Raw genomic sequence first — 26,073 nt, forward strand, 5'->3', positions numbered from 1 at the left:
GAGGCTCCACAGCTAAGCAGCTCCAAGGACAATGCAGGCTGGTAAGTAACTGCATTTGCCAACATCTGTCTGTACCTCACTACCACTTTCGGGTTCTGGGGGTTCTCATTACTCTGTTCACAAGTTCTTAAAACACAAGTGTAAAAACTGATTCAAATGGGCCCTGGGACGCAGCTGAGCTGGAGGCAGGCAGGTACTCAACCTGTTCACTGAAAAATGTGCCAGTGCCCATCAGTGCTCTACTGGGACTGGTAACACCTCAGAGCTGCTGTCAGTGCAGCACTGCTGCACGAGCAACAACTCACCCAGCTAAGGGGGAAAATTACATTTAACTGCCCACAATGTTCTTGCAACTCACACCTGAACCTGCCTTGTGCTCCCTGTGAGAAGCTCACTGCTTGTGGACATACGAGGCTTGCCTTTCAACCCTCACCCCAAAAACCACTTCTGTGCCACCCTGTCACCCCATCTGGGATAGCCCATGCATGCACTGCCTCTGGCAGAACCCAGACTCAGTTTTTTTTCCCAAATGCAAGTGAGTCTTATCCAAATGTCCATCCCGTGTCTGTTCCCACTGCAAAGTACCACCCTACCAGCTGCTCCCACAGACCTCAGCTGGCGGGAGGGCCCTTTCATTCTCTCCCCATATCAAGCTCACAAGCACATCCGTGCTCTTCCATTATGAAGATGTGCCCATTCCAGTTCTGGCCACTGACCCATCTCTAAACGGTACTTGAGGCAATTGGGGCCAAACCACAGGGAAAATTAAGCCAAAGCACACACAGGCACAAACCCTAAGAGCAGAAGAGAAGCCGCCAGAAGCACCCAGTGCCGTGCTGCCCCACAGCCAGGGCGACTGCCCCGAGGGTGGGCGGCCACGCTCAGCCCCCGGCCCAGCACGAGTAAGGAGCAGTAAGGCAGCTCCTGCCTGCGGCACAGAGACAGCAGTCAAGAGAAGGGAAAACTCCACCAAACCCAACCCAGCCAGGCCTGGCCTGTGCCAGGCACAGGGATAAGGCTCTCCTGCCCACCTGTGAGTCCAGCTTAGCCCACCTGAACATTTCCTGCAGCAACTCGTTTGATCGCATCAAACAACAGAACCTCTCACTACTCCAGCTGCCATGAACCAGCTCAAAACCACTTTCTGCAGCCTCAGGTGAGCACAAGTTAAATTAAAATCAGAGCAAGGGCAAAGCAGGTGGGAGCAAAATCTGAGGGTGAAACACCAATAGCTTTTTTCAAAATAGTTTTAATTCTTGCATCCAAGGAAACAAAACCACATCTAGTTTTATATGCATTTAATAGTTTACCAATTGGTACAATAAGATTTTTTTAATATGCAGAAAACATGAATAAATTTTGTTTTACACAGTCTGAGAGCAACAAATCTTACTGTAAAACACAGAGCAGTATTATATACATTCCTTTACCGATTTTGTTTTAATTGTGTCAATGCTTCAGTTAACTCCTACAGCCTGGGAACTGTTCTCTCCAATTGCAACCTCTAACAGCGCTCAAACAAACATCTGACATTTGCCTTCACGTCGATGTCGGGATCGACTCTAAAGCGTGAGGATTTTGCTTACTTCTCTTCAGAATGAACTCGGGGAAGCCTGAGGGACAGGCAGGACAGGAAAGCAGCTACTTACATGACACAGTGGAAAGATAAAAAGGCCAGTTAACGCCAGTTGTGACTTGCAAATCCAACGCGACCCCCCCACTCCCCCCCGTCCATCCCACCCCTCTATGCACGTGCTCTTGCTACAGGACTCTCGGTATTGATTTAGTACACGGACGTTATATACAGCTGGACACAACAGCTCACTCCAAGGGCGCTTCTCCTTCACTCCACTCAGCATTTGCAATATTCAAACCATTAAAGGATCACCAAGCCACCACTGTCTACAAAAACAAAGTATTTTTCCTTTTAACCAGCTCTCAGGAGAGTCAGGAGCTGTCTAAGAGTGATTTCTCAGGCAGTTCACATGGACAGAAAGCGGCAGAGGAGAGGCAGGGGCCCCATGCCCACAGTCCCCACTCACTACCAACCAGGGGTTGTTTTCCTTTCCTCAGTGTCCTGGGCACACATTGGTCACACCACACACAAAAGCAGGACGGGTTTGTTTCACCTTCTAAAGTGCAAGGTGGTATAAAACACCAAGCTCAGCTTCTATCTAAGCCACAAAAGATGTTGCACTTTCTGAGGCGTGTGGCGTGCCACAGGCTAGGCTAAGCCCAGGGAGCTGCAGTGGCTCTGGTGACAGGCCAGAGCTGGGGCCTGGCACGTGCTGCCAGCTTTAACCAGAAGTGCCAAAGCACCAGAGACCCCCTCGCCCCCTCCAATGCATCTAGTTCATTATTGACCCAGTAACCTCACTGCTGCAGATCTGACCACAGCAAAGGCACAGCACGAGCTGACAGCAACAGTGGGGACAGTTCCACAGCACGTCCCAGAGTGTGCCCCTCACTCCCATGCCTGTGGTGTGGCTCCCTTCCAGCCAGGGCTTCAGCTTTGGTCCGGTCAGGACCATCCCTGAGATCATTCCCTGCTGCCCCACAAGGCTCACTCTGCACAGGAGCAGTGTTGAGTCTCACACAGCAGCGACACTGCTGCCAGCACTGGGGCCGGGTGGCCTGGTAAATGTGTCTTTGCTACAGGGAAAAAATGCAGTAGACAACTTCCACATCACAGGTACCTTTAATTTCTCATTCAGGTTTTGAGTTATGTACATGAGGGTGGTTTATTTTAGACTTAAATAAAGTTTCTAGGTTCTACCAGGAATTAAACAGATGTTATTACTTTACAGTTGCAGATGCATGGAGGGATTTAAGATGCACTACTTGTGTATCTGGAATTCTCCAATAGGACAAAAAGCAGCAAATTTTTCCAGTCCAAGCAGCTAACGAACAAAACAGATTTTATTCGTGCATGCTTATGCAGCAACACACACTGAGAATGACAGAAACCACTGGATTTAAGAGATTAGCCTGGATCTTAAACTGTCTCTGAAAACCCCCACATCACAACTCCGCTTTCTCCACGGCTTCCCAGAGGACCCCACACCCCAGTCCAGCTCCTCCCACAGAACTAGGGCTCCTGCTGGGCTGACTGCGGAAGTTTCCCTCTCACCAGTGCAGTGTGAATGTTCACCCTCCAGCCCACCCTATGCTGGTCAGGGACTCTCAGGGGCATTAAAAGGGACATTTTAAAAGCCATGGATTAAACCAAAGTAATAAAATAAAGCACAAATCCATCTGTTAAAACATCAGCCTGGTACTTCATTGTATTGTAAATTTTAAAGTTGATTTTTAAAAACACCTGGTTAGTTTGATAAGTATTGGAATTCTTGGTTATCTACAATGGAATCTGTCACAAAAATGCTGATTAAAATATTAATTTATAATATGTTCATTCATTTCAGATCAAATATGTAACTTCAGGGATATGCAAATTAAAAATTGTGTACACCAAACAACACAAATACTAATAACTGAGCTGGGCTGGTTTTGCTGATAGGTTTGGTTTTAATGTTTATTATCATTCCCACAGATGGGTGTGGGCTTTGTTCATGGCATCTTTGTTTTAGAAGCCTGCATGGATCTGACCTGCCATTGTCAACTGATTCTCAACATACTCAGTGCTTCCTTTAAAGCATTTCAATGCTGCAGCCCAAGGTTTTTCTCCACATGCAAACCCCAGGATGTTTTAATTGGAGCCACATTGCCAAGGTGAGGATCACCTCATTGTCCAAGGAGCACTAAGGAAATCAAAAAACTTTTGTATACCCCAATTTCCTGCCAGTGAATGAGGGAAGTGTCCTTTGATCCTGCTGTGTAAATAGGAATTGCACATCTCTAACAAACATGGAAAGCAAACAGCAAGTTGGACCATGGCAGTCATTTGGGAGAGGAAGCTCTACTGGAAACTGGATCACTAAACTCTAGTGGGATGGACAACTCCTCCTGGAAGTTCGTCTAGCATTAAAAAAAAAAAAAAACCAAACAAAAAACCATTTCAACTTAGTTTAACAGCACAGCTTAACCATTGAATGACCAAATAAAAAATAAATACATTTATCACATCAGCTGCGACTAAGATTTGTTGTCTTACTTCAGGTTTACAGTCAGTTCTATAAATATACCAACCCTTGCGTGATAGGAGGCCAAAACAAATATTTTCTGTTGATTTGGCAAATGTTTCATGACAAATATTCCAGAGTTTAATTAATTTCCATTAATTACATATAAGGTTCAGAAGATTCTGAATTGCAGCCTTATTATCTAGTATTCTTAGAGAAGATTTATTAAGCACACTTAAGTGATGTTACATAGATACACATTTCTGAAAGAGCCCTACAAAACTTTTCCCAAATGAGGTCACCAATTCAGGCACCAACAGACAGCAGAAAGAAAAACAGGTATAATTATCCGACATAACGACACTGTCAACTATTCAGTTAAGTGCCCTATTCCAATCATCCCACTTCTGCCTTCTCAGGTCTGATGTGACCAATGCCAGCCCATGTTCTTAAACCTATGGTACTTCTAGACAACGTATGTAAATTTACAGTATACAATTTGGATTCACCATGCATGAATACTTTGTGTGTAACATTTAATAAGCTCAATCTACATCCAGAATAATTTACATGAAAGGACAATATTTATTTAAACAGAGCTCAATGGGTAACCATGGTATCTGAGTGCATCCAGAGGAAAAGGGGTCACTGTGAACTCCATCAGCGGCACTCCCACACTTTTACTGTTTGATCTACACTCCCAGTCACCACGTACGGGGCTGTCTTGTGGAAATCTGCCAGGAGACAAAAGCTCTCGTTACCAGTGAACCCAGAACTTCAGCATTTCCTACTCTCACTGAATGGCACTGCTTTTCCAAAACAATTCTACCAGCTCAAAGGCTAAATTCCAAAGCTCCTGGCTATACTTTTGTAGCCACATTCTCTCATGCCGTTACCAAGATCTGGTAACACAAACCAGGAATGTCCAGGAATTCCAAGTAACTCTTTTCTGACTGTTGTGCACACCCTACTTTTCCTTTTGCTGGGCAAGCACTGACACTAGAACCCTCCCCACGTGCCTGCACGCTCTGGTGACAGGTTCCAGAACTCCCTGTCAGTTAACATTCTTATCCACGAGCAACACTGGCAGCAGAAGTGGAAAAATCCAGCACACTCTATATTCTACAACTCACATGGGTCGGGGGTTTGACTAGAAACTGGAGTTAATTTCTAGTTCATTTCTTCTACACAGAGAGCACAAGGTGCCACTAAGGCCCCAAGGTGAACGGCAGCCTGGTGCCCAGCTGCAGCAGCAGGGAAGCAGCAGCTCTGGCACAGAGAGCAATACGTACCCAAAGAGGTAACAAAGTGTTCGTGCGCGTTGAGGGTTTTCATGCATCGCTTGTTCTTGAAGTCCCAGACACGGAGAGTCTTGTCATCAGCACAGCTCAAAATAAACTTTCCCCCAGAATGGAACAGGACGCCACGTACCCAGTTATCATGGCCCACCTTGTGCACAAGGAGAGATCAGTGAGCAGGCTGAGAGCTGAGCATCCCACACCTCGCACCAGGGCACACTGAGGCACCCTGCCTGGCCCCGCAAGGACAGCACTGAGCTCCTGAGGCCTCTGAGAACTCACAGCTTATCTCCAGTTTCTATTATTACAACTCTATCAGTCCTCCCAACAATGCAAGTTCCTGTACTTGAACGCAAACAAACAGCAGTCCTCATGTGATCTGCACCAATTCTGCTCTCCACCCCCAGCACCACCACCCAGAATCTGAGCTGGGAACAGCAGGCCATGGCCTGCAGGAAGTCCCACACGTGGCAGCAACGTGATACCTCACAGAAGACACAATTCAGATGATTACCAGCATTTCTGTAAACAATCCAAGCTACTCATAACAGAACCTACACCACAGTACTGCATTCACACTATGATTTTGGAGATTGTCAGTATTTCTTAGCAACAACCTATAGAAGCCATTAAAGCTGTATTTCCAGCATTTGGATTATTATAACTCTGACTTCTCTTGAAAACATGACATGCAAGACAATACATCTCATTAAAACTGGTTGTACATACGCAGCTAGGACGGCCAGAAAAAAACACCAATGGACTTACAAGTGTCATAAGGCACATGCCAGTGCTAATGTCCCACATCTTAATGGTCTTGTCTCTGGATCCAGACAGCAGAAAAGGCCCAGGCTTGCCACTCTTCTTAGTCTACAGAAAATTATGTTTTAAGTTATGGTATGCATAGGATGGAAGCAGCAAGAGGAGGAATGAAGCAGATCCCTTCCCAGTGATATTGTTTAGTACCAAAATCATATCATACAACAGCTTACAGCAAGTAAACCCACACTGACAAAGCTGCATCACAGGCACTGGTAGTAATGCTAGGAGAATTACACAATATGTTAAAAGAAATGGTTGCTTGTCCTGCTGATTCCACAAGCCAAGTAACACTTTGAATACACACTTGCCTACTGCAAGACATCCTCTGTTAACAGCAGACACAGCTCAAGGGCCACATCTCGGGACAAACGAGGATGCAGCTCACACATATTTTTGTGCTCACACTCTTCATAAAATGTAATGAAGCAGGGTTAAGAATTCCTGAAAACTTCCGACTGTGAAGTGATTTCTGTGTGTGCCCATGCACGGTGTGACCACGGCCGAGCTCACCTGCCCCAGGTGTGCAGGGAAGGTGCTCCCCTGCGGGCTGTGCCCGATCCCTCCAGCAGGGGGCAGGAGAGGCACCCCAGCAGAGCCCACACGGCCTCAGGAAGGACACACCGACTTTCATTTTAATTACTTATCATCAAAAGATTACAAGGATCTTTACGCGATTCAAGTAAAATTTGACTGGAATAACTTGTAAAAGCCATCACTAGTCAAGTCTCTGTGTTCAGTGTGGCTACTTTTCCCCTGGGGTGTCCATGGCCTTTGGAGGCGGAGGGCAAAACAGCAATGCCAGGCGGGGGGCCTGACTAGAAACTGGAGCTTATTTCTATTTCCTTTTTTCTACATTTTAACATCCTTAGAACGAAAATTTCTTCTGGCCTTTAGGCTTTCCTGAGGCTCACTAGAAGGGGTATCAGTGATCACACAAACTAGGATTCATTTTAGTTAAGGAATGCTTTCTCCCATCAGTAGCTCTACAGTAAATCACCGCAATCGGTGCTTGACTCCAGCACAGTGCACTCTGCACCCAAGACAGCTTCATTCTGCATTCCTGACTGGCTCCTTCCCCCCTCTACCTTCCAATTGCTAAGTATCCTTATAATCTTCACATTCTGCCAGAGAAGCTGCTTTACACATTTCTTTGCTGCAGTACAAGACAGCAGTCCCACTCTCATCCCTTCCTGAACAGAGCATCTCCCTGAAGTTCACTTTCACTAGTGCAAGGATAGGTCCTAAACACAAAAGCTGGATCCTGGGAAGCCAAGACAGGGCTTAGCTGCACACCAAGATACTTGGACCAAAGTACTCATATACCTGCTGTACCTGCCAGGCCCTTGAGCCCAAAGCCGAGTGGCTGTCAGTGCTACACAGAGCACGAACAAAGATCGCCCCGTGCATGCTGGTGTAACAGCCCGGGAATGTTACCTCTGATCCTGTAGCTTCTGATATGGTGGAGTAGGAGCTCTCAGGAGCCCAGGAAATGCACTCTACCACATGCTCGTGCTCTCGGAGCTCAGCTTTGCATTCCTTTGTCGCCACCACCCACACGCGCACCGTCTGGTCGTTGGAGCAGCTGGCAATCAAGGTGCCGTCCTGGTTGGGCCGCACCATGCGCACCCATTCTCTGTGCCCCGTGAAAGTCTTCACGCAGTAACTGTGCAAGAAACACAGCATCACCCAACTGCTGGCACCATCGCCCCCTGCACGGGCCTTGGAAAGCTCAGCGCACCTCACCTACTCAGTGGTTAAGATAAAATATTTTAGTGCACACATGTTCATCCAGGCAGCTGATGCAGCACGCCATAAGGAGTTCGTGGAAAGGATGCTGATGTGAGAAAGCAGCAACAGCTAGGAGCTAGCTAAAACTTGTTAAGGTAAAAAGCAGGAAACTTGGGGGAAAATTAAGTTGACATGACTACTTGCATTAAACACGTATTTTAAGAACAAGTAGAGATTTACAGGTCGTTTAGGTTATTAGAGAGGCAATTGATAAATGAAACAAGCAAGAAGACAAAAAAAATCGGGGGACACCTTGATCTGTGTCAAGAAAGGTAACAGATACTTTCTTTAAACTCATAGTAAACCAGTGAATTTACGTTTCTAACTGGTCATGAGCTAGAAATCTACCCTCATAGCTTCTAGAAAGACAAAACCAGTTAGCTTTAATTAGTTAGCATTAACATCTAAACCCCTCTACCTAATGACTGGAGCAGAATCTTTCAGTGAATTATTCTAAACAGCAGAACATCATTTCTCAATTCAAAGAGTGCCTGCTGACATCCAGATTCCTGTGTCCCATTTCTACACACAGTGGTTTCTCCTCGCTTTTGTTCCGGCGCTGTTTGCTCACAAGTGCACTTACCCTGTCTGGACTTCCCACATTTTGATAGTTTTATCCCTTGAGGCAGAAACTATATGATCTCCGTTGGGCATGATGGCTACCGAAGAAACGTTATGATCATGACCTAAAAACAAAATAAAGCCTTTATTAAGTGGCACTGGCAGAGTTTTCACAGAGCACACAGGACTTCCCTTTTTTTTTTATCTTGGTCAAGTAGCTACAGCAGCAGAGCACGCTTTATTGAATAATCTTTACATGTAAACTTGAGATTCTATGAAATAATTATCCATACTTTTAGAACCCACACAGTCCAGACACTGAGCATCCTTAAAGGTGCTTTTTGTTTACTTGCATACCTATGGGTGGGTGTTTATTTTTTTAAGTCTCAAGCATCCTCTATTTCTACTCACCCCTTCTAAAAAATGATCCTAAAAGCAAGAAAAAAGCTCTTACATAAGACTATAAAAACCACTTGCTGTCAATAGTAGAATCTTATAGCTGTGGGTGTTGTACTTTCTCATTTTTCCTATGGCTTTCAAACCCAGTGCAAAGGGAACGTTCCTGTGTGATCAAACACATGCAGCCAAACCCCACATGGAGCAGCCACAACTCCTCTGGCCCTGCATCAGGAACTGGGGGCTGAAGGAATCTTTCACTGATTTGAAGGTAGTTTTACTGTCTAGCAAGCCTTTGATATTTAAAGCTGAAGTCCCTCAGTCATTTTGCTTCAGAGATGCTTCCTACACCATCATGCATAGTAGATTTAAGATGCTATTTCATTCCATAAACACTGCATGTATTCCCCTATTTACAGAGCACTCAAAGTACCAAACTATATCTCCCCTTTTTTCTTTTGGAAAATACTCTGGTCTATAACCCCATTCCACATCAGCAGTTTTCCTGGATTAAAAAAAAAAAAAAAAAATCTCTTCACTTTACAGACTGCTAAATCAATCCCTTAATACCTTACCATGCATAGTTCTGATGCACTCAAAGCCCTGGAAATCCCATAGCTTAATGGTCATATCAGCAGAACAGGAGGCCAAGAGTTTGCCAGTGTGGTCAAAGGAAATATCTTGCACAGAGTCTGTGTGCCCCTTCAGGGTTCTCTCAAAGTCTCCTGTCTCATAATCCCACACCTGACAAGGGAACAGACAGCCTGTTAGCAGCGGCCCATTACTCTTTGTATTCTGCAGCCTCACATTTGCACTCTGCAGGCCAGCCTGGCACCTTGTTCAATAATTAAGCAAGCAAGAGACAGACAGTCCTAAAAAGCTTAATAGAAGAGAAGAATAAATTTCTTTTCATGTGATGTTGTTACTTATAAATTAACAGAATTAATGCATTTTGAAAACTATTTTCAGCTAACTTTAAGCATTATAAGCCCAGCAGGAGAACATGTTTCACTGTATCGATGCCACCTATTGCACAGGCAGTTGTCTGGAGCACACACATACCTTTATTGTGGCATCCTCTGAAGCAGAGACCATAACACTGAACACTGGATGGAAAATTACTCGGGTGACAGGACTCCTGTGCCCACTCAATGCATACTTCTCTGGAGGACGAGGAATCCACTCTTTAGGGTCTCGTTTCTGACCAAGAGGTCCACCTGATGTAAATTCTTCCTTAGCTTCATTCAGCTTCGATTCTAATTCCATTACCTAAGTGTAAGAATTTTAAAGAAACCTTTCATTTCCAGTTTTATACAAGATCTAATTCACCTTCTTCACTAGTAATCCAAATAACAACTGACTCCAAAACTCACAGAAAAGCCAAGACTGCACGGACCGAAACTGATAACCAACATTCAGTAGCACTGATTTTAAAAACCAAACCTAAATTAATCATTTATAGCTTATTCTTTAATAATATATAGTTAATTCTTAATAATCTAACCATTAATAATTTATTCTTTTCAAATTCCCAAATATTTTCACAGGAAAAAGTTCTACAAAATCCCCTTTACTCACACACTGTACAAATACATCTGAATTACGATTGTGCCAAACTACCAAAGAAGGTTGTGCTAACAAAAAGGAATGCCACTGCTGCAGGAATTCTGTGTCCTGTTGGAGCTAGCACACACATTAACCAACAACAGAAACACTGGAGGGCTAATAAACCCTCCCTGTATTAACCTGCACAAGGGATAGGACTTCATTGTTAACACACTGATTTCAGGGGTTTTTTTGCTTTTGATACACTCTTGAGCCATTGAAGCATGACTAAAAAGAGTTTTGTACTCTCCACTTGCAGCACAATCCCCATGGAATGCACTGGAGCTAATGGCTCCTTCCCTCCAGGGCCATGGCCAAAGACAACAGGCAGCACTGATTTCTCCTCCGTTCCAGCCCAGCCTGACCCTCTGCACACAGCAATTCCATCTCCCCGCTCACCAACTGCCTCAAGGCACCTCCTGCCTCTCCAGCTTCAGGACTGCACATGCACGTTCAGTGCTGAATGCTTTCTGGGCTAACTTTTAATATATGTACATCCAGCACATCTCTACTTACCTTCTTTTGTAATCTTATAACAGACGTCCATTTCTTTTCCAGAAGTCCAGCATACTTCTTATCTAACTCTTCATTCTGAGAAGAGGCATTTAAAGAAAGAGGAAGAAAAGCAACACAAACATCAGAGGTGCAGAAGTAACTAAGTGCTGCACATCCTTTCCATTACAAAATTACAGTCTCATACTACAATAATCCTAAATGTGATGAAGATAACAGACATCAGAAAATAACCATGCCAAGATTTACTCCACAGCAGACAAAAGCTCTGACCAAAAGCTCTGACCAAGACTTGCTACCTTGGTCACAGACAGATGTTAATCTACTGCTATAGGGGGGGCACTTGTGAAAGCTGGAGTAATTTGCATGAATGATCCATACAAAAATTAAATCTCTCTTTGTAGAGCTGCACATCTATCATTCCAATTTACTCAAATATTTTCAGCCTTTATCTTTTCTTTCCACTTTAGAATAGCCCACTCCAATCCAGATTTTCTTGTATAAAAGTTGTGAAACTTTTAGCAGCTGTGTTTTCTCTTTCCCTCAGGACCATCTAACCTATTTAGATTGCTTTCCTAAGCTTTGGGAAGAGGAGACTAAATTAGGTTGATAGATAAGGCAGATAGGGAAATTATATTAGGATTTTCAATTATAAGCATGGTATTTCAATTCGTCATTTCTACTTATTTATTCAATACTAGTAGCAAATTGGAGAAATTAAGTCAAACTTCAAGCATTTTGGAAAAAGAACAATGCAAGATATGTAACAAAGAAAAGGCAAGGATTTATCCAGCACAATTTACGACTCAATCCAGCTGTAGCCATATGAAATGCATACCTCCTATGCTAATAGGTGCCAAAGTTAAAAATTATACCAAATTATCTGTGACAAAGGCAAGTCAACAGAATGAAGTCGCAAGAAATGACTGGTCTGAGTCACCAGCATCTGTAGAGTCTAAGCAAACAGAGCTGCTTACCAGAGCTGGTCACACAATCCCAGAATCACAGACTGGTCTGGGTTGGAAGGGACCTTGTTTTTTTGTTCCACAGCCCTGCTGGGGGGGGAACACCTTCCACCAGACCAGGCTGCTCCAAGCCCTGTCCAGCCTGGCCTTATTGGATGATCAATCTCTGTGAACTGTTTCAGCCTGCCCTCCTACTACACGGTTACCCAAGAGCTATGCAACAGACTCAGGTGATGACTTAACTCCTCATCCAGCTCAAATCTCAAAAGGATTTTCTGAACTAAAATATACATGAAGAATCTTGTTTGAACTCACCACATCTAATTCAGCTTCCTTTTTAAAAACCGAGTATGCCTCCTCGTAGCCATTGGAACGGAGGTAATCTGCTATCGCTCGATTTCTACAAAACAACATTTCAAATACAATTTAAGGACTCAGAGAAATATTGTCATCACAACATAGTGCATTCTGATCAGATCCTTGTCTACGTTATAAAGTAAAATAGCGAAAAATTTCCAGAATTTACTCAAGATAAATGTAGAATTCACAGATTGCATCTTATATTGCAATATGCTTACTGCAAATTGAAGAATCCATTTTTTATGCCACCAGTAACCTTGAAATTTTATTTTCATCATTTCCCAATTCTAGTTTCAAATACCATCAGTTCTAGCAAAAATAAAGAGTAGAGAGATCCAAACCACAATACACAGAACTTAAAGGGCATGTGAACAGAGAAACTTTAAATAAAATCTATTTTGAAACAAATGCTAATAATTGAAGTTTAATGAAAATGCAACACAAACTTAAAAACAATGATCCCTTACAGTTCATCTCGTTGCCTTTGTGACAGCACCATCGTGGCTGAGATGTCAGGTTAACGTGATCGAGCAGTGGCTTCTCCTCAAGAGCTAAAGTCTTGGGAACCCAGGATCCACAATTCAGTCTGCCACAGTGGCTTAAATCACAAGTATTTCCCCAGATGTCAAACCCAGTACAGAATCCAGAGGCATTCAACACAGAAGATTCAATCCATCTACAAGGAGGAGAAAGAGACATCATTTGTTTCCTTGAAACAAGCGTTGCTCAGGCAGCTTTCTTAGATTTATCCAAGCAGCATCTTTAAAGACTCTGGCTCCAGCCCAGCGTGGGGCCCTTGCAGCTACAGTGCTACACAACTGCAGCACACAAATGACTTTACCCACTCCAGTACCACCACCTGAGGGAGTTTGGAAGACCTTTGAACAAGAGACAATACTTGTTCTCTTTGTTTACCTGGAGTTAATACTTCGTCCCCCCCATGTTCAGGGCACAGCAAATTTTTAAACAGTCCTTCAAGCTGATCAGAGTGGCACCATTACCATGGGTAGAGCTGCCACAGGCCCATGACTGCAGCTGGGCTGAGGCACTGGAGCGATCACAACACCTCTGGCAAGGCCAGCCAATTCGGGATACAGCTGAAACCCGACACGCTCGAGGTGGCTCACGCCAGTGGAGCTGTGCTTTTCCAAAACACAGACTCATTAGTATCCTTTGATTCAGAAACACGAACTGCAGCATTCTCAGTGCACAACCTGCTTCAACTGGGCAGCTTCAACCTCTGCTCAGTGACATCACCAAACCCACACTGCCTTTGCTTTCTGCACTGCAGGGACCTTGTGAGCACCACGACCATGGGAAGTGCTGAAATGGCACTTCTTGCACACCTGGCAGGTTCTGGACAGAACTCATCATTCACTCAGGCGGCTCAGCAAGTCTGACCAACCAACCAGCCTTCAGCACCGAGATAGGCTGAGGCAATGCACAGAGCTCAGAGACAGCAGGTGGGTTTGTATACTCTCTACCGACTGCTAGAAGACTGCACGCTCCCGTGCCTCACCTCTGCCCCTCCCTAGACACACAGGTACACTGACTGCAGTACCACAGCTCAGTAACAATTTCAGTAAGGAGCCCCCTCTAAACAACAGCCTGCTATGAAAAAAGTAAGGAAAATACCAAGCGTGTATTGTTAATGGCTACTTATTCATCACAGGGGATCAGAGGCTTCATTCTAAACCTATCTAGGCCCTGCTGTCTGCTTCAAAATGAGCTTAAGCAGCAAGTTACTTGTTTCCACCCTGTTGGTGGATCTTCCACATTAAATGCTGCATACTGTAATACTGCCTGCTAGCCAGTTATGATAGGAGCACTCTGAACAGGCAATGCCTCATTTAATTAGTCTAACCTCTTCCCCAACAGCTATTTCAGAAACAATTCAGCTGAAAACTAACAGCATAGGCTTCATCCTTTCAGATAACAGAAGCGAGCATTTCACCTCCTCTTGTCCCATAACCCAATTCATGCCAGGTAAAGAGACACTGGGTTTCAAGAGACGTCCGGCGCTCAGTACAGAGCAGAGTAGCACACGCAAATTAACGGCAATGCAGTTCCCACCCAACACAAGGTGCTGCAGTGCTGAGAGGCGCCCGCAGAGGGCGCGCCGCGGGCCGCGCGGTGCCCAACCGGACCGGGGGGCAGCGGGACGGGCCCGGGCACGGCCCCGCACACGGCAGCGCTGCCGCAGCACAGCGCAAACACGCCACGGCCAAAACCCGCCTCTAGGCCTGCCACAGGAACAACCTGAAGGGGGATTTGTACTTGAACCGCCGCTATGCAGTGAATGCCTAGCAAATCCAGTGACAGGGTACTGACTCCAGTAAAAAAGCCCAATATCTCATCAATTTTGTAGCGGCATCTGGGAGATGCAATTATAGCACTGGTCTAAAAATAACAGCAACTGTGTTTGTAAGGACATCTTTCACATGTCATCTATTTAGAAATGCATTTTCCCTGTCAAATGTAAAGCAACCCCAAATTTTTCCATATCCCATATCTGCTTCCCAACCCCTGGGCTGCTCCACAATCTAACTCTGAATTGTTAGTAAGAAACAGATCCTAGTACTAGATAAATTCCAGTAGCCACATGGCAAAGTAGCTACTCCTGCTATTAACAAATTACAGCTGAGCCAAAGCCACCAACCAACTGATCTACAGCTTCTCGCTCCTCCAGAAGGGTCTGTTCCAAGCACTCTGCTCAGCATTCCTGACTTTTAACTACAAAGTCACCTGAATAGAAGGGGAAGTATTTTTAGGACTGCCTCCTTCGTAGACAAAACCAGAAAAACAAAACTAAAGCAACCAAAACCCACTGTAAACAAAGAAAAAACCAAAACAAAAATCCCCCACACAAAGAACCCACTCAAGCAGAAGTGTTCAAACCCAAAAGGACCACCATTAATTACACACCTGTGCCACTATGTGAACTACCTTTTTTTCAGCTGGAGCAGACTTTGTGACATACAGGCTTCAGCAAAGCAAGACTAACCAGTCCTCCTCCATCACCTACCAGCCACCACCTCGCTACCCTCAAACAGCTCAGCCAGGAGAGGCAGCTGGAGCTCTGGGGGAACCCTGGGGAACAAAAACAACCCACAAAGAATTGCCACCTGTCCATTACATCTTGCCTCAACATGGTCACTTTGTATCAGCATATTAAGGCTCTGTCAAGACAGAGTTAGATATTCTTCTGAAAGAAAAGGTGTCTTTACATGAGAATTTTACTCTGTCCACTATTAAATACAGGAAAAAGCACACTGAATTTAGCCACCCATGGAGTAACAGCTACTAATTTAGTGTGAACCAGGATGTGCCTTTTATTAATAGCCACTTAGACGCTTCCAAGTTGCAGTTTCTAACTTAAAACCTATGTGATTCCCTATCAATAGTCTGCATATACAAAAGCACAAAGCGGCAAACCTCTGCATAAGGACAGCAACAGAGGGCTAAAGGTGTTCTCAGCAAGATCAGGTGTCATTGTAAGCCTTTTAAAACCGGGAGCTGGCAGGAGACCTGTCGCTGGCACAGGTACGACACATGCGATGGGCACCTCTCACTCCTCCTGGCAGCACAGGACCTGCATGGTTTTCTACAACAACACAAACCATTCCTTACCTATACAAAACACACTCCTCATCTCCACTAACAGCAGCAGATCCTCGGCAGGCAACTGCACCTCATCCCAGCTGCCCACCTTTCCACTCAGCTACAGATCAGTTTTGATACTCAGGACTGGCAGAAACATCAGAGCAGTACAGAGAGCAGACCTACTTCAATCCTTTGGTGCTGCAGGACTAGAGAGTGGCACACTAAAGCATACTCTTTAAAAATAAATTTATTTTAAAAGAGACAGCCCCGCACCGAGCTGGCACGGACAGGAACACCCTCTGCCCCAGGGCGACTGAGAGGACTCCACAGAGCAATGCTGCTTCCTGCCTTCAAACACTGGGCTCTTCCACTGATGGCTATCAGTGTGGCTCAAGTGCTTCCGAGATTACTGGAAAACCTCACAATAACTTAATGAGAGACCTGCAAATGATTCATAAATGCACCAACAGCAAAATGAAACAAGTTCAGCTCCATTTGTTAGCTGAGACAGCTCTACAGGAGGTATCCAAGCACAATAGCTACACGCTCAGTCACAGCAATGAGGTAGGGCAAAAATAATCACTTTCAGGCAAGAGATTCCCCTCAGCTCATGGTATGCTACGCCAATAAATGGTACACCTTGGCTTGTAGGTATTTCTATGACTGTGTTCATACTTGCTTCAGGAGACACTTAACTGACTAACAGTGCCCATTTCTGCTGCTCAGAAAAAGTCACAGTAGGCTTAGGCTCATAAACAGTCCTCACCACAAAAACACAAGCTATGTACACTAAACATGTAACTGCAGCCCATTATATTAAAAATTAGAAGTGATACATGGCATCAATTACAGAGCTAAAGCATCAGCAGATACAGAACAGACCAGCAAACCTTTAGCTCAACACTGCTTTAGGAATTGTGTATTTTTGCAGAATTCTAATACTTTAGTTAACTCAGCTACAAGACCATTTTTTCCATAAGTATTATTATTACAACATTTTAAATTATATTCTCCAAGAACATTTATTGAAGGAAACAAAATCGGACATCACTTTTGCAGACTGTCAGCTAAGGCACACCTAATACAAAGTATTTAGTGTTAAAAAGGCACATGAACCATCACCAGCATCAGAAACACAAAACCGAGTTCACACTGTGAAATCAATTAAGAGTTTTTTATTATTCACATTAAGGTTCCAATTTAAATCTTAGCTTATCATTTAAAATGTAAATAACCCCTATAAAACTTAAAACATTTTGAAGCGTCCAGCTACATGCTAGCAACTTTCAAGTGGTTTCTCTAACATATTCTATCATTCTTAAAAGGTTTTTTTACCTCAAAGAAAACTCCTGGAGCTTACTTCTGTGTTGTTAATATACACAAAATCCTACTTCAGTTATCTCCCTCTCTTCAGCTAATTTTATAATCCCAGTGAAAGGCCAGCCATTTATGATAACCAAAGGCCACCAAAAAGAGTAACTGAATTGATATAATCAGAATTAAATTCCACAATTCTTTAAAGCTGAAAGGATCCATTTGTGCATGACTAAAGGCGAAACTCTTGTTGCATTGTCTCTTGCTACATGGCTGGCACAGGAGGTCCTTGCAAGGTTCTTCGACAGTGTATCCTGTTTCATAACATTAACAAGAGAACTTAAAGGGGTTATTTGGGAGTAATTCCCAGGCAATTAGAGCTACAGTCCTTATGGAAGAACTAGACCACACGAATTGTTCTCTTACACCTCTGGATTATGTTGCTAAATTCTATCAAGTATATAAGAAAACTTCCTTTTAATTTAAACTCATTTTTAATGGGTCTGATTTTGTTTGAAAAGCGTAAGCAAAAAGCTGCTCTATCAAACTCAAGCCACAGAGTAAGACAATTCTTTCCACGATGTACTCAAAACCAGATTCCATAGAAGTGAAGTAATATCCATGGTTCCTAGGCATAACTATCAGGACCTGAAAAGGGTTCCCAGATATGTCTCTATCTGTTGATAGGAAAGAAAAACAGTAACAAGTAAAATAATTCAGTTCCTCTCCTGCTTCCATCCCGCCCCCCATTTCTGCAGGAAAGCTCATCCACAGTAGAATCACCCAGGCACAGGCATGCAGCTGCTCTTAGTGCAGCAAACAGACCTTATCCTAGAAAATGCTGGAATCCATCACCTGCTAAGCCAGCAGGGATGAGTGGGAGAATATGAGAAAGCTACTCATTTATGAGCTGGGTTAATCTTTTTTCCACTTTTCAGCCTACATCAGTAAAGCTGGCTGAGGGATTACGACAAAGTGAGCTCCAACAGCTATCTGATTTGGGAAAAACAAAACAAGAAGCAAATCTGATCTGAATTACAACTCTGAGCCTTATTTTTAATTCATATGTTTAGTAAGCCTGTTATTCTGCAATTAAGGGAAGTCTCAAAATGCCCGTAGGTCAACACTTTGCTTGATACATCAATGTATTATCCACAGAGTACACAGAGCATTCTGTGCAGTGCTATAATAATTCATAAAAAACATTTCCCGTTTCAGTTCAGTTACAGGTTTATCAAAGGAAATACATTTTTAACATGAAAAAAGTGAAAAATTTTATGCCTGTTTTCTTCCCCATTTCACCTACTTTTACTGCTTTTGCTAAAAACCTGATACAGTAGTTTAGTTCTGAAAATAATTCAGCACAAAATCCATGGGGAACCAGAAAGCAATCTGTAGCAGATCAGATATAGTGCCTGTGTTCCAAAGACTTGGAATGCAGGTTGCAATTACATCTGAAAAATAAAGCTAAGGAATGTCATCAAGATGCTATAAAGCAGGAGCAAGTTGGGTGCTCCACGCAGCATGCTGCCGAAAGAAACGCCTGTGCATTCTGAAATCAACTCCTATGCCCGTCTGCTTTCCCATATTATTTCAAGCTAAATTTTTAACACATCACTAGCAGTCACTACCCACCTTTAGGACTGTAAAACAACAAAACACATTTCTGGCCTCGTTACCTTCCCAGGCACCAACACCAAATGACTTTGAAGAATCTGGGCCAAATTTGCTTGGGAAATATTTTTTTTTAAAAGAAGACTTTAATTCAATCTTGACATTTTTTCACCATGTATCACTTCAGTTTTGCAATTCTGACAGAAGCATGATACAATTAATTCTCAGGAGAAACATCTTGAGTGAGCATTGTCATATCATTTTAGAGTCTTTGAGCTTCCTCCAGGTCAGAGCTCCAGCCTGAGGTCTGTGTGTAGGCTCTGGTGGAAAACAAGAGAAAACATCCTTCTTCTAACCTGCCTGTTCAATTCTATGTGAAAATGCAGGTAACTTTAGCTACCAACAACAGGAAGAATGCAGGCTGCAGTAGAAAATAAAGCTCTAACACGTGTGAGAAGGCTCTGGCCTGGGGCTGTGAGAGCAGCGGGACCGCACGCAGGGGTAGTGTTACGGGCTCCACGTTACACGCTGCTACTCAACACTTGCTCAGAGCCAAGCACATCAGGGTCAGCTGCACGACTCCAGCAGGGAATTTTTCAGTATCATCATTGCTAGGTCAAACAACACACACACATTTTGGGATAGCAATTCTAGACCACCAGAAGAGTGCTTCATTCAGATATGTCTGTCAGCAGGCACGCACCAGATTTGAACTTTGTTGTTTTCAGTTCCTCCTCCCATACTTCTCTGGCTTGAAGAATTAAGTAACAGATTTATAACTGTAAAAGAGGTGACAGAACTACAACCAAATTTAAATAATTCAATCATAAACTGCCTGTTATCCTGGCAATGTGATATTAACAAAAACAACCACAAATTGATTAAATTTATAAAGAAAAATATCCAGAAGAAAACTTCAAGGAACACCTATGTTCATATTTTAGAAACAGGGAAAGGTAGAAACCACAAAGAAATCCAAACAAGAACTTAGAACTTCCACTCTTCAATCATGAGAACACTGTTGGTCCTTTATCCATTTTCAAATCTTGTTGACCAAAAATGGTTTCACTTGCCCAGGGCAGGGGGAGAAAACCAAAAAGCTCATCATAATTGTGATCTATAACATCTTATTCTGTTACAGGGTACAGTGTTCAACCTTTCATGACACTAGTACCAAAAATAATGCAATCAGGGTTCTGGTAGAAGGTGTCTCAACTTTCTTATCACCCACCTTCACCTACTACACTCCTGCCTCTAAAACAAGAGCTGAAGGTGAGAGAACCAGAAACTTCTACCATTACTGATTTAACAGACACCATCTGTTTAAAATACATAGACACTCATTAATGACATCATCCTCTTAATAGATTGCAAAGACATGAGCATTTAAACAAACCAAATTGTTTATCCAGTCTCTTTCTTCACCCCAAAAAGCAAGTGGATCCAGTACAAAACAAGCTGCCAATGTTGTTTATATGGAAGAAATAGTCATTTATCTGCAGCAAACAGCCTAGCTGCGTCCAGCTGATTTTCCTCTAGTCTTAAAGAGGGATAAACGTAACACCTTTGCTTTAGCATTAAGCAGAAAAACAAGGCAGAGGCATTCTCGGGGGGAGGTGGGGAGGGGAACACTTGTCTGTCTAATTAAACCAAAGGAACTTAAGGTCTGTGGAGCACAATGGGAACAATTAACACGGATACAAGAGGCAAGGTATAAATAATCTCAGTCATGAATGCCCCTGTGCTATCCCAGATGCAAACCAGCACAGCACCACGCCACAGAGCCTGTCACCTACCTCACAAGAGGTGTGACAGCTGAGTCACCAAGCAGCCCCAGAACAAGAGGTGCCTCTGAACAGCCTTCGACCAACTCCCTCAGCAGGGACCTACTTAACAACGGATCCGAGGAAATTACAGGACAGACACTCCTGCTGCACCACCTACAAACCTCAACCACGGATGGGCCCATCTCTGGAAACACCTTCTCAAGGTGCAGCAAGTAGTTACTAGTAAAAAATATCAGGAAAGTCTTCCAGAATCAACAAAATCACAACCACAACGATGTATTTATTGCATTCATTTAATCACAATCCTTATCCAAAGTCCACGAGTAGTCAAGCCAAGCTGCAGAACTCACACAAAAGCAGTACCACTAAGAAGGAAATGGCAAAAATAATTCCAAATGTATTAACTAGCAAGTACTTTGAATTAATAATGTTGACTTTTTTACACAGTTATATATGCGTCAGTGCTCTTGGTATTGGTCAGTGTGACAACGCTGTGCACAACATCAGCTTTGAAAGGATTGTATGTTTATAGTCACAAGGAAATGGAGTTTACCATATGCTTACTTCGCACATAACATTTTTCTTTGAAATTTCCTGACACTGGATGCTAGCAGGAAATGAAATGATAGGTGGCTTCCAAGACAGTGAACTAAAAGCAAAAGGGCCTAAATCACACCTATCTAACACTTTAAGGAGAGAGGAGAAGGTTAAAAAAAAAAAAGAAAACAGAATAAGCTTTTAAACATTATGAATGAGACAAACATTGCCTCATCCAGGTCCTGCCTCAACTAAGAGGAAAAGGCTCTTTTTTAAACAACTGGGATAAGATACAGGTTAGCAACAGACATCTGTCGGGCTAACCCGCAGCAGCTGGCATCTCCAGGGTAAAACTGGAATTCTGCGTCTCATCAGATAAAATCCTAGTTCTCACCAAGGCTTTTAATGTGTACTGTTCATCAGTAGGTCTTAGAACATGGTAGGAATTAGGAAAAGTTTTGTTCTAAAATAACTGTAATACATGAAAATCAGACATTTAACCCAACTTAGGCTCAGAACCCCACCAATAAGCTGATATGACAGAGCTACAGCTCCCACCACACCTCTGCACCACAGTGGTGTCACCATCCTGCCCACAGAGCACAGCCCTCCATGCTCCCCTAGCATGGACAGCATTCAGAGCAAGAATTCTGAGGAAACAGCTTATGCACTTGAAAACTGATTTTAAACAGGTCAGGATTGTATCTTAGTGCAAATGCCTACTTCTAAAAAATTAAAAGTGTAGCCAACTCTGTCAGGCAGATCAAAAGATAAAGCAACATCACCCATGAATAAAACCCTCAAAAGGCACAATAGGAGCCCCATTTCCCTCGTGTCAGGTCACAAAGTAGCTCCTGAGAAAGCCCCGGAACCCAGGCAAGGCTTCACCAGTGCAATACATTTTTAGCAGGCAGGTTGTCCTGCCAATGATACGCAAGCTCTTATAAAAGAGAGAAAGAGGAGCCAGTTGTAACGTCACTGACAGATCTGCAAGTATGGACAGTGCATAATGCAATGACTTCTCTGCAACAAACCCCACAGGAGAGTCCCAGCACCATTCTATCAACACACATGGCTCTGACCCTTGGGAAAGGTCTTCAGTTGCCATCACACATTACGTGTTAGAGGCTGGAAACTCCCTCGTACCCTATAGGAAATCTGAAATTATTATCTATTAATAATAATTACAGATTTCTATTGTCCTCTTGATTTCCTGAATTTAGGCCTACACAGCTCTTATTTTCAGCCTGAGAAGTATTTCAGTGCCCACTTCATAGATGCTTCAGCTGCTCTCCCAGTCTTTGCCTTTAGTTTAGAAAATGGGCCTGAAGTTCACCAAAAGAAGAGAGCTGACCTAAACCAAACTATTCCAATGTCACTCTCCTTTGTACTATGTAGTTCCAACCCCTCTAATTCAGGAATACAGGGCAGCTACAGAGGGTTGTAAAAAAACTTACAAACACATGCAGTCTATACCTGAGCTACCCTGATGCAGAGGGGTCCAGCTACTGTTTGGCCAGAATACTCCACAAGAAGCATAAACACATTATAATTAATGATGGACATGGCTATGGAGTTCTTCATGGAAGACAAGGTTGCAGTAGTGGACAAGGCAGTCAGCAGATGTTGATTCTGGAGCTGTCCCGCCCACAGCAAGTTGAGAGCAAAGACATAACCTGAGCTCTCAGCTCTCAGGGAGAAGCACAGGAGCCAGGACAGGCAGAGGGGCCAGCAGGATGGGTAAGACAGAGCCCGTGGGCAGCCAGAAAGGAACTGTTGATGCCTTTTGGGTCTGCAGAACCCAAATGAACAGGTTACTCTTGTAGAAAAAGTGACTGCAATCATTTCAAAGGCAAAAATCAACCAAAGCTGTTAAGATGGAAAGTGTTTTGCTACGTTCTTCATTGGCCTTAGCCTGGATACACATTAGACTCAGGTATTTGGCTCATGCAGCCACTGGATCCTGGAACATCTACTCCAAGGGAATGAACTAGAAATAATGCAGAAACCACTGCCCCTTATTTAAATTTTGGGCCTACTAAGAGAAGCAGTCTCTTTCTTGTGTGTCCATCTCTGCGAGACCCCCATGAAAAAGCAAAACCTCAGACTGCTTCAGAACCATCCATGTTCAATGCTGTACTTGCTCCAATCAGTACTGAAATCAGCTGGGAATGCCATGAGACACATGTGGAACAGGAGAGCACTTCCATAGGCAGCCCTTCCTAGGTGCTTCCTCCAATCCCTATTGTATTCCCCAAATCCTTTGTTCAAACGCTTTTCCACACAACTTTAAGCAGTAGTACCCCAAAGGGACAGCAATGCTCTTACAGAGCTACAGTGCTCAAAAGGGCTTCCAAAACCCTGAGATGTTATTTTACAAGAACCTGGCACATGACGAAGGGCAACGCAATCCAGTCTGTACACTGACAGCAGTCACTCCACTGTGGTCACCAGAGAAACCAGGGATTGTCTTTTTCTGCATGCCCACCCATAATCCGCTCTAACCAAGAAGTTCCATGAACAAATAACAGCATGAAGCCACAATACAGAGGCTCCTCCAGATTCCAGAAAATCTTGTGTGTAAAACACCGGCATAAAAATTGCAATTCTTATCTAAAGTGTAAATAAAATCAATTCAACAAGTGCATATCTAAGTGCATAAATTGAAGCGGTTATCAGACAAAAAAAATCCGGCTTTGCAACAGTGACTGGTCACTTCTCACTGCCAGACAAATCAAAATCCACCCTGCAGAAAAATCAGTCTCAGAACAGAATGTGAGATTTGTTTCATTTCCGAAGCTTCCTGCACCATTAGATTCTTCCCTAAAGAAGAGACTTCATTGTTACGGCAATTAGTATTCCTCCACCCCGGCAAAGGGAGGAAAAAAAAGCTCTGAAAGGGTAATCGAGCCATTTCGCAGCTTTGCCTCCTTACTCCACCCAGTCTCTTCCCTGCTCAATGGCTGCTCACAGCATCCACAAACATGGGAACAGCAACAGAAACACACAAAAACGAGATGCCCGAGAACAAGCCGGATATTTGCAATGCATCTTACAGTTTAAAAATATTTTCTTTGTTTAGTTCCCCAACATAATTTTCCTATTTAATAAAATTACTCTAAGGGCAAATAACATTCTGACAGCAGACCCTCCCTCTCCCGAAAACCAGCCAAATGCTGCACAATCATTTACAAAATGATCATCACTGAACGGAGGTTCTTTAACCACCACCTCCTAATGCCATGAACAATACTGTCATAGGAACATATACTTACAAGAATCACCACAAAAATACATAATTTAGCCAGGTCAATACGCCCAAACATTTAATTATATTAAAACGGTGTTTATTAAAGATTTTTAATATAGCTTACATTAACCTTCCTCCATCCCTAGTAGGCAATTCATTATGAAAGGACTTGACCTGCACCAACCAAGCCCACTGCTGCAGCACTATTGAAATGGTTCGAGTGATACCATGGCAAAGAAAGGGAAGGTGTCACATCATTATTGGTATTAAAGGTCAAGTTTAATTGCATTCACCTTAAACAAAAAAAAAAAAAAATTAAAAAAATCTCACGCCCCCAGAACTGAACAAACCCTAAACTTTTCAAGGGAGGCACCACTCCCACCCCCCAACTTCCATCAAAAGCCCTGCCTGCCTATTACCTCCTGCGGAAACAAAACCTCGAGAGCAGCAATTAATACAGGATTTAAGCAATATTATAAGGTTTTCACGGGAAGGCTGTGCAGCTGCAGCCATCCAGGCAGAGATATGACCCCCAGAAGGAGAGATCAGACCTCCCTCCCCCGTTTTACTGCAGCTGGTTCTGAAGGTCTGAGCCACCTCCTATCGCTGCTGCCCTGCTGAGCACTGCAGGAAAACTGGGGATGCGAGACAAATTCTGAAACAACACCTACTCCTTTCCCTGGATTATTAATTCTCGTCTTGTTTTCGGTGCCTCGGCCGCGCTGGCCATTTGGGCCATCGCCCGACGCCCGGCCCTGCCCGGGGAGGGGTGACAGGGAGAAAGCCCCGGCAGGAACCGGGGAGGGATGCTCGGGGTCCCCTCCGCGCACAAACCAGGCCCGTCGTCCCTGAAGGCTATTTCATCGCTATTTACCCGGGCGCATCGCCTCCTCCCGGTATTTGCTAAGTCACGGACGGAGCGGCGCGGCCCGAGGGGTGGGGGGGGGGACACGGGCCCGGCGGCGGCTCCGCGCCCGCCCCGCCGCTCCCACCGGGCCCTGTTTTCCTGCAGAGTCACCGCGGGAGCGGGTCCGGGATCCCCGGGAAGCGGGGGAGCCGCGCCCCGGCCCGCAGAGCCCCCCCACACCGAGCCGGGGGAGGACACCGGGCCGGCCCCCCCGCCGCCCCCCGCCCCGCCCGGTCCCTCCTCACCAACGGGCGCGGCCGCCATTTTGAGAGCGAGGAGAGGGGGGGGAGCGGGGCGAGGGCGGGGAGCGGGAGAGGAGGGGGAGAGCGGAGAGGAAAGCGGCGGCCGCTCGGGCCCCGGGCCGGCATAACCCGCGGGCCGGGGGGGCGGCGGGCCTCGGCCTTACCGAGCCCCGCCGGCGCCGCCGCCTCGCTGTGCTGCGCGGGTCCGGCACCACCCGTCTGTCCCACTCACCGGCGCGGCGTCCCGGTGCGGCGTCAGGGTCCCGGTGCGGGGTGGCGGTCCCGGTGCGGGGATTCCGGTGCGCGGTCCCGGCGCTCGGGGACGCTCCGCTCGCTCCGCGCTGTCAGAGGCGCCGCGGCCGCCGGGAGGGAGGGCGGGAGCGGCGCGGCCGCCGCGGCGCTGCGCATGCGCGGCCGGGGGCGGGGACGGCC

The 26,073-nt window shown here is 44.7% G+C and overlaps 1 protein-coding gene across 3 annotated transcripts; it reads right to left on the minus strand.

Annotated features, from left to right (window-relative positions):
- Positions 1–1,283: 1,283 nt before the first annotated feature.
- Positions 1,284–26,073, minus strand: PAFAH1B1 (platelet activating factor acetylhydrolase 1b regulatory subunit 1). 3 transcript variants are annotated; one of them, XM_074556787.1, is made up of 11 exons: positions 25,874–26,073; positions 12,855–13,063; positions 12,343–12,427; positions 11,066–11,140; positions 10,007–10,213; positions 9,520–9,688; positions 8,571–8,673; positions 7,634–7,862; positions 6,146–6,247; positions 5,372–5,528; positions 1,284–4,813 (listed from the first exon to the last, which is right to left on the minus strand). In XM_074556787.1, exons 2-11 carry the CDS (start codon positions 12,884–12,886, stop codon positions 4,740–4,742), a joined length of 1,233 nt encoding a protein of 410 aa, XP_074412888.1. In that variant the 5' UTR covers positions 12,887–13,063; positions 25,874–26,073; the 3' UTR covers positions 1,284–4,739. The 3 variants fall into 3 exon arrangements, with proteins under 3 accessions (XP_074412888.1, XP_074412889.1, XP_074412890.1); XM_074556788.1 differs by lacking the exon at positions 25,874–26,073 and adding an exon at positions 25,645–25,759; XM_074556789.1 differs by lacking the exon at positions 25,874–26,073 and adding an exon at positions 25,367–25,567.

This window comes from Zonotrichia albicollis, chromosome 22, assembly GCF_047830755.1.
Source record: "Zonotrichia albicollis isolate bZonAlb1 chromosome 22, bZonAlb1.hap1, whole genome shotgun sequence".
In the NCBI taxonomy this organism is placed as follows: Eukaryota; Metazoa; Chordata; class Aves; order Passeriformes; family Passerellidae; genus Zonotrichia; species Zonotrichia albicollis.

What these genes read in the sequence shown, in the direction of transcription:
- PAFAH1B1 (XM_074556787.1), bottom strand. Translation starts at nt 12,886, where the DNA reads ATGGTGCTGTCACAAAGGCAACGAGATGAACT. An exon ending in TTATAAGATTACAAAAGAAG is followed by an intron (nt 10,214 to 11,065) that starts GTAAGTAGAGAT and finishes TCTTACACTTAG; the next exon opens with GTAATGGAATTAGAATCGAA. An exon ending in GCATGTGCCTTATGACACTT is followed by an intron (nt 5,529 to 6,145) that starts GTAAGTCCATTG and finishes CTTGTGCACAAG; the next exon opens with GTGGGCCATGATAACTGGGT.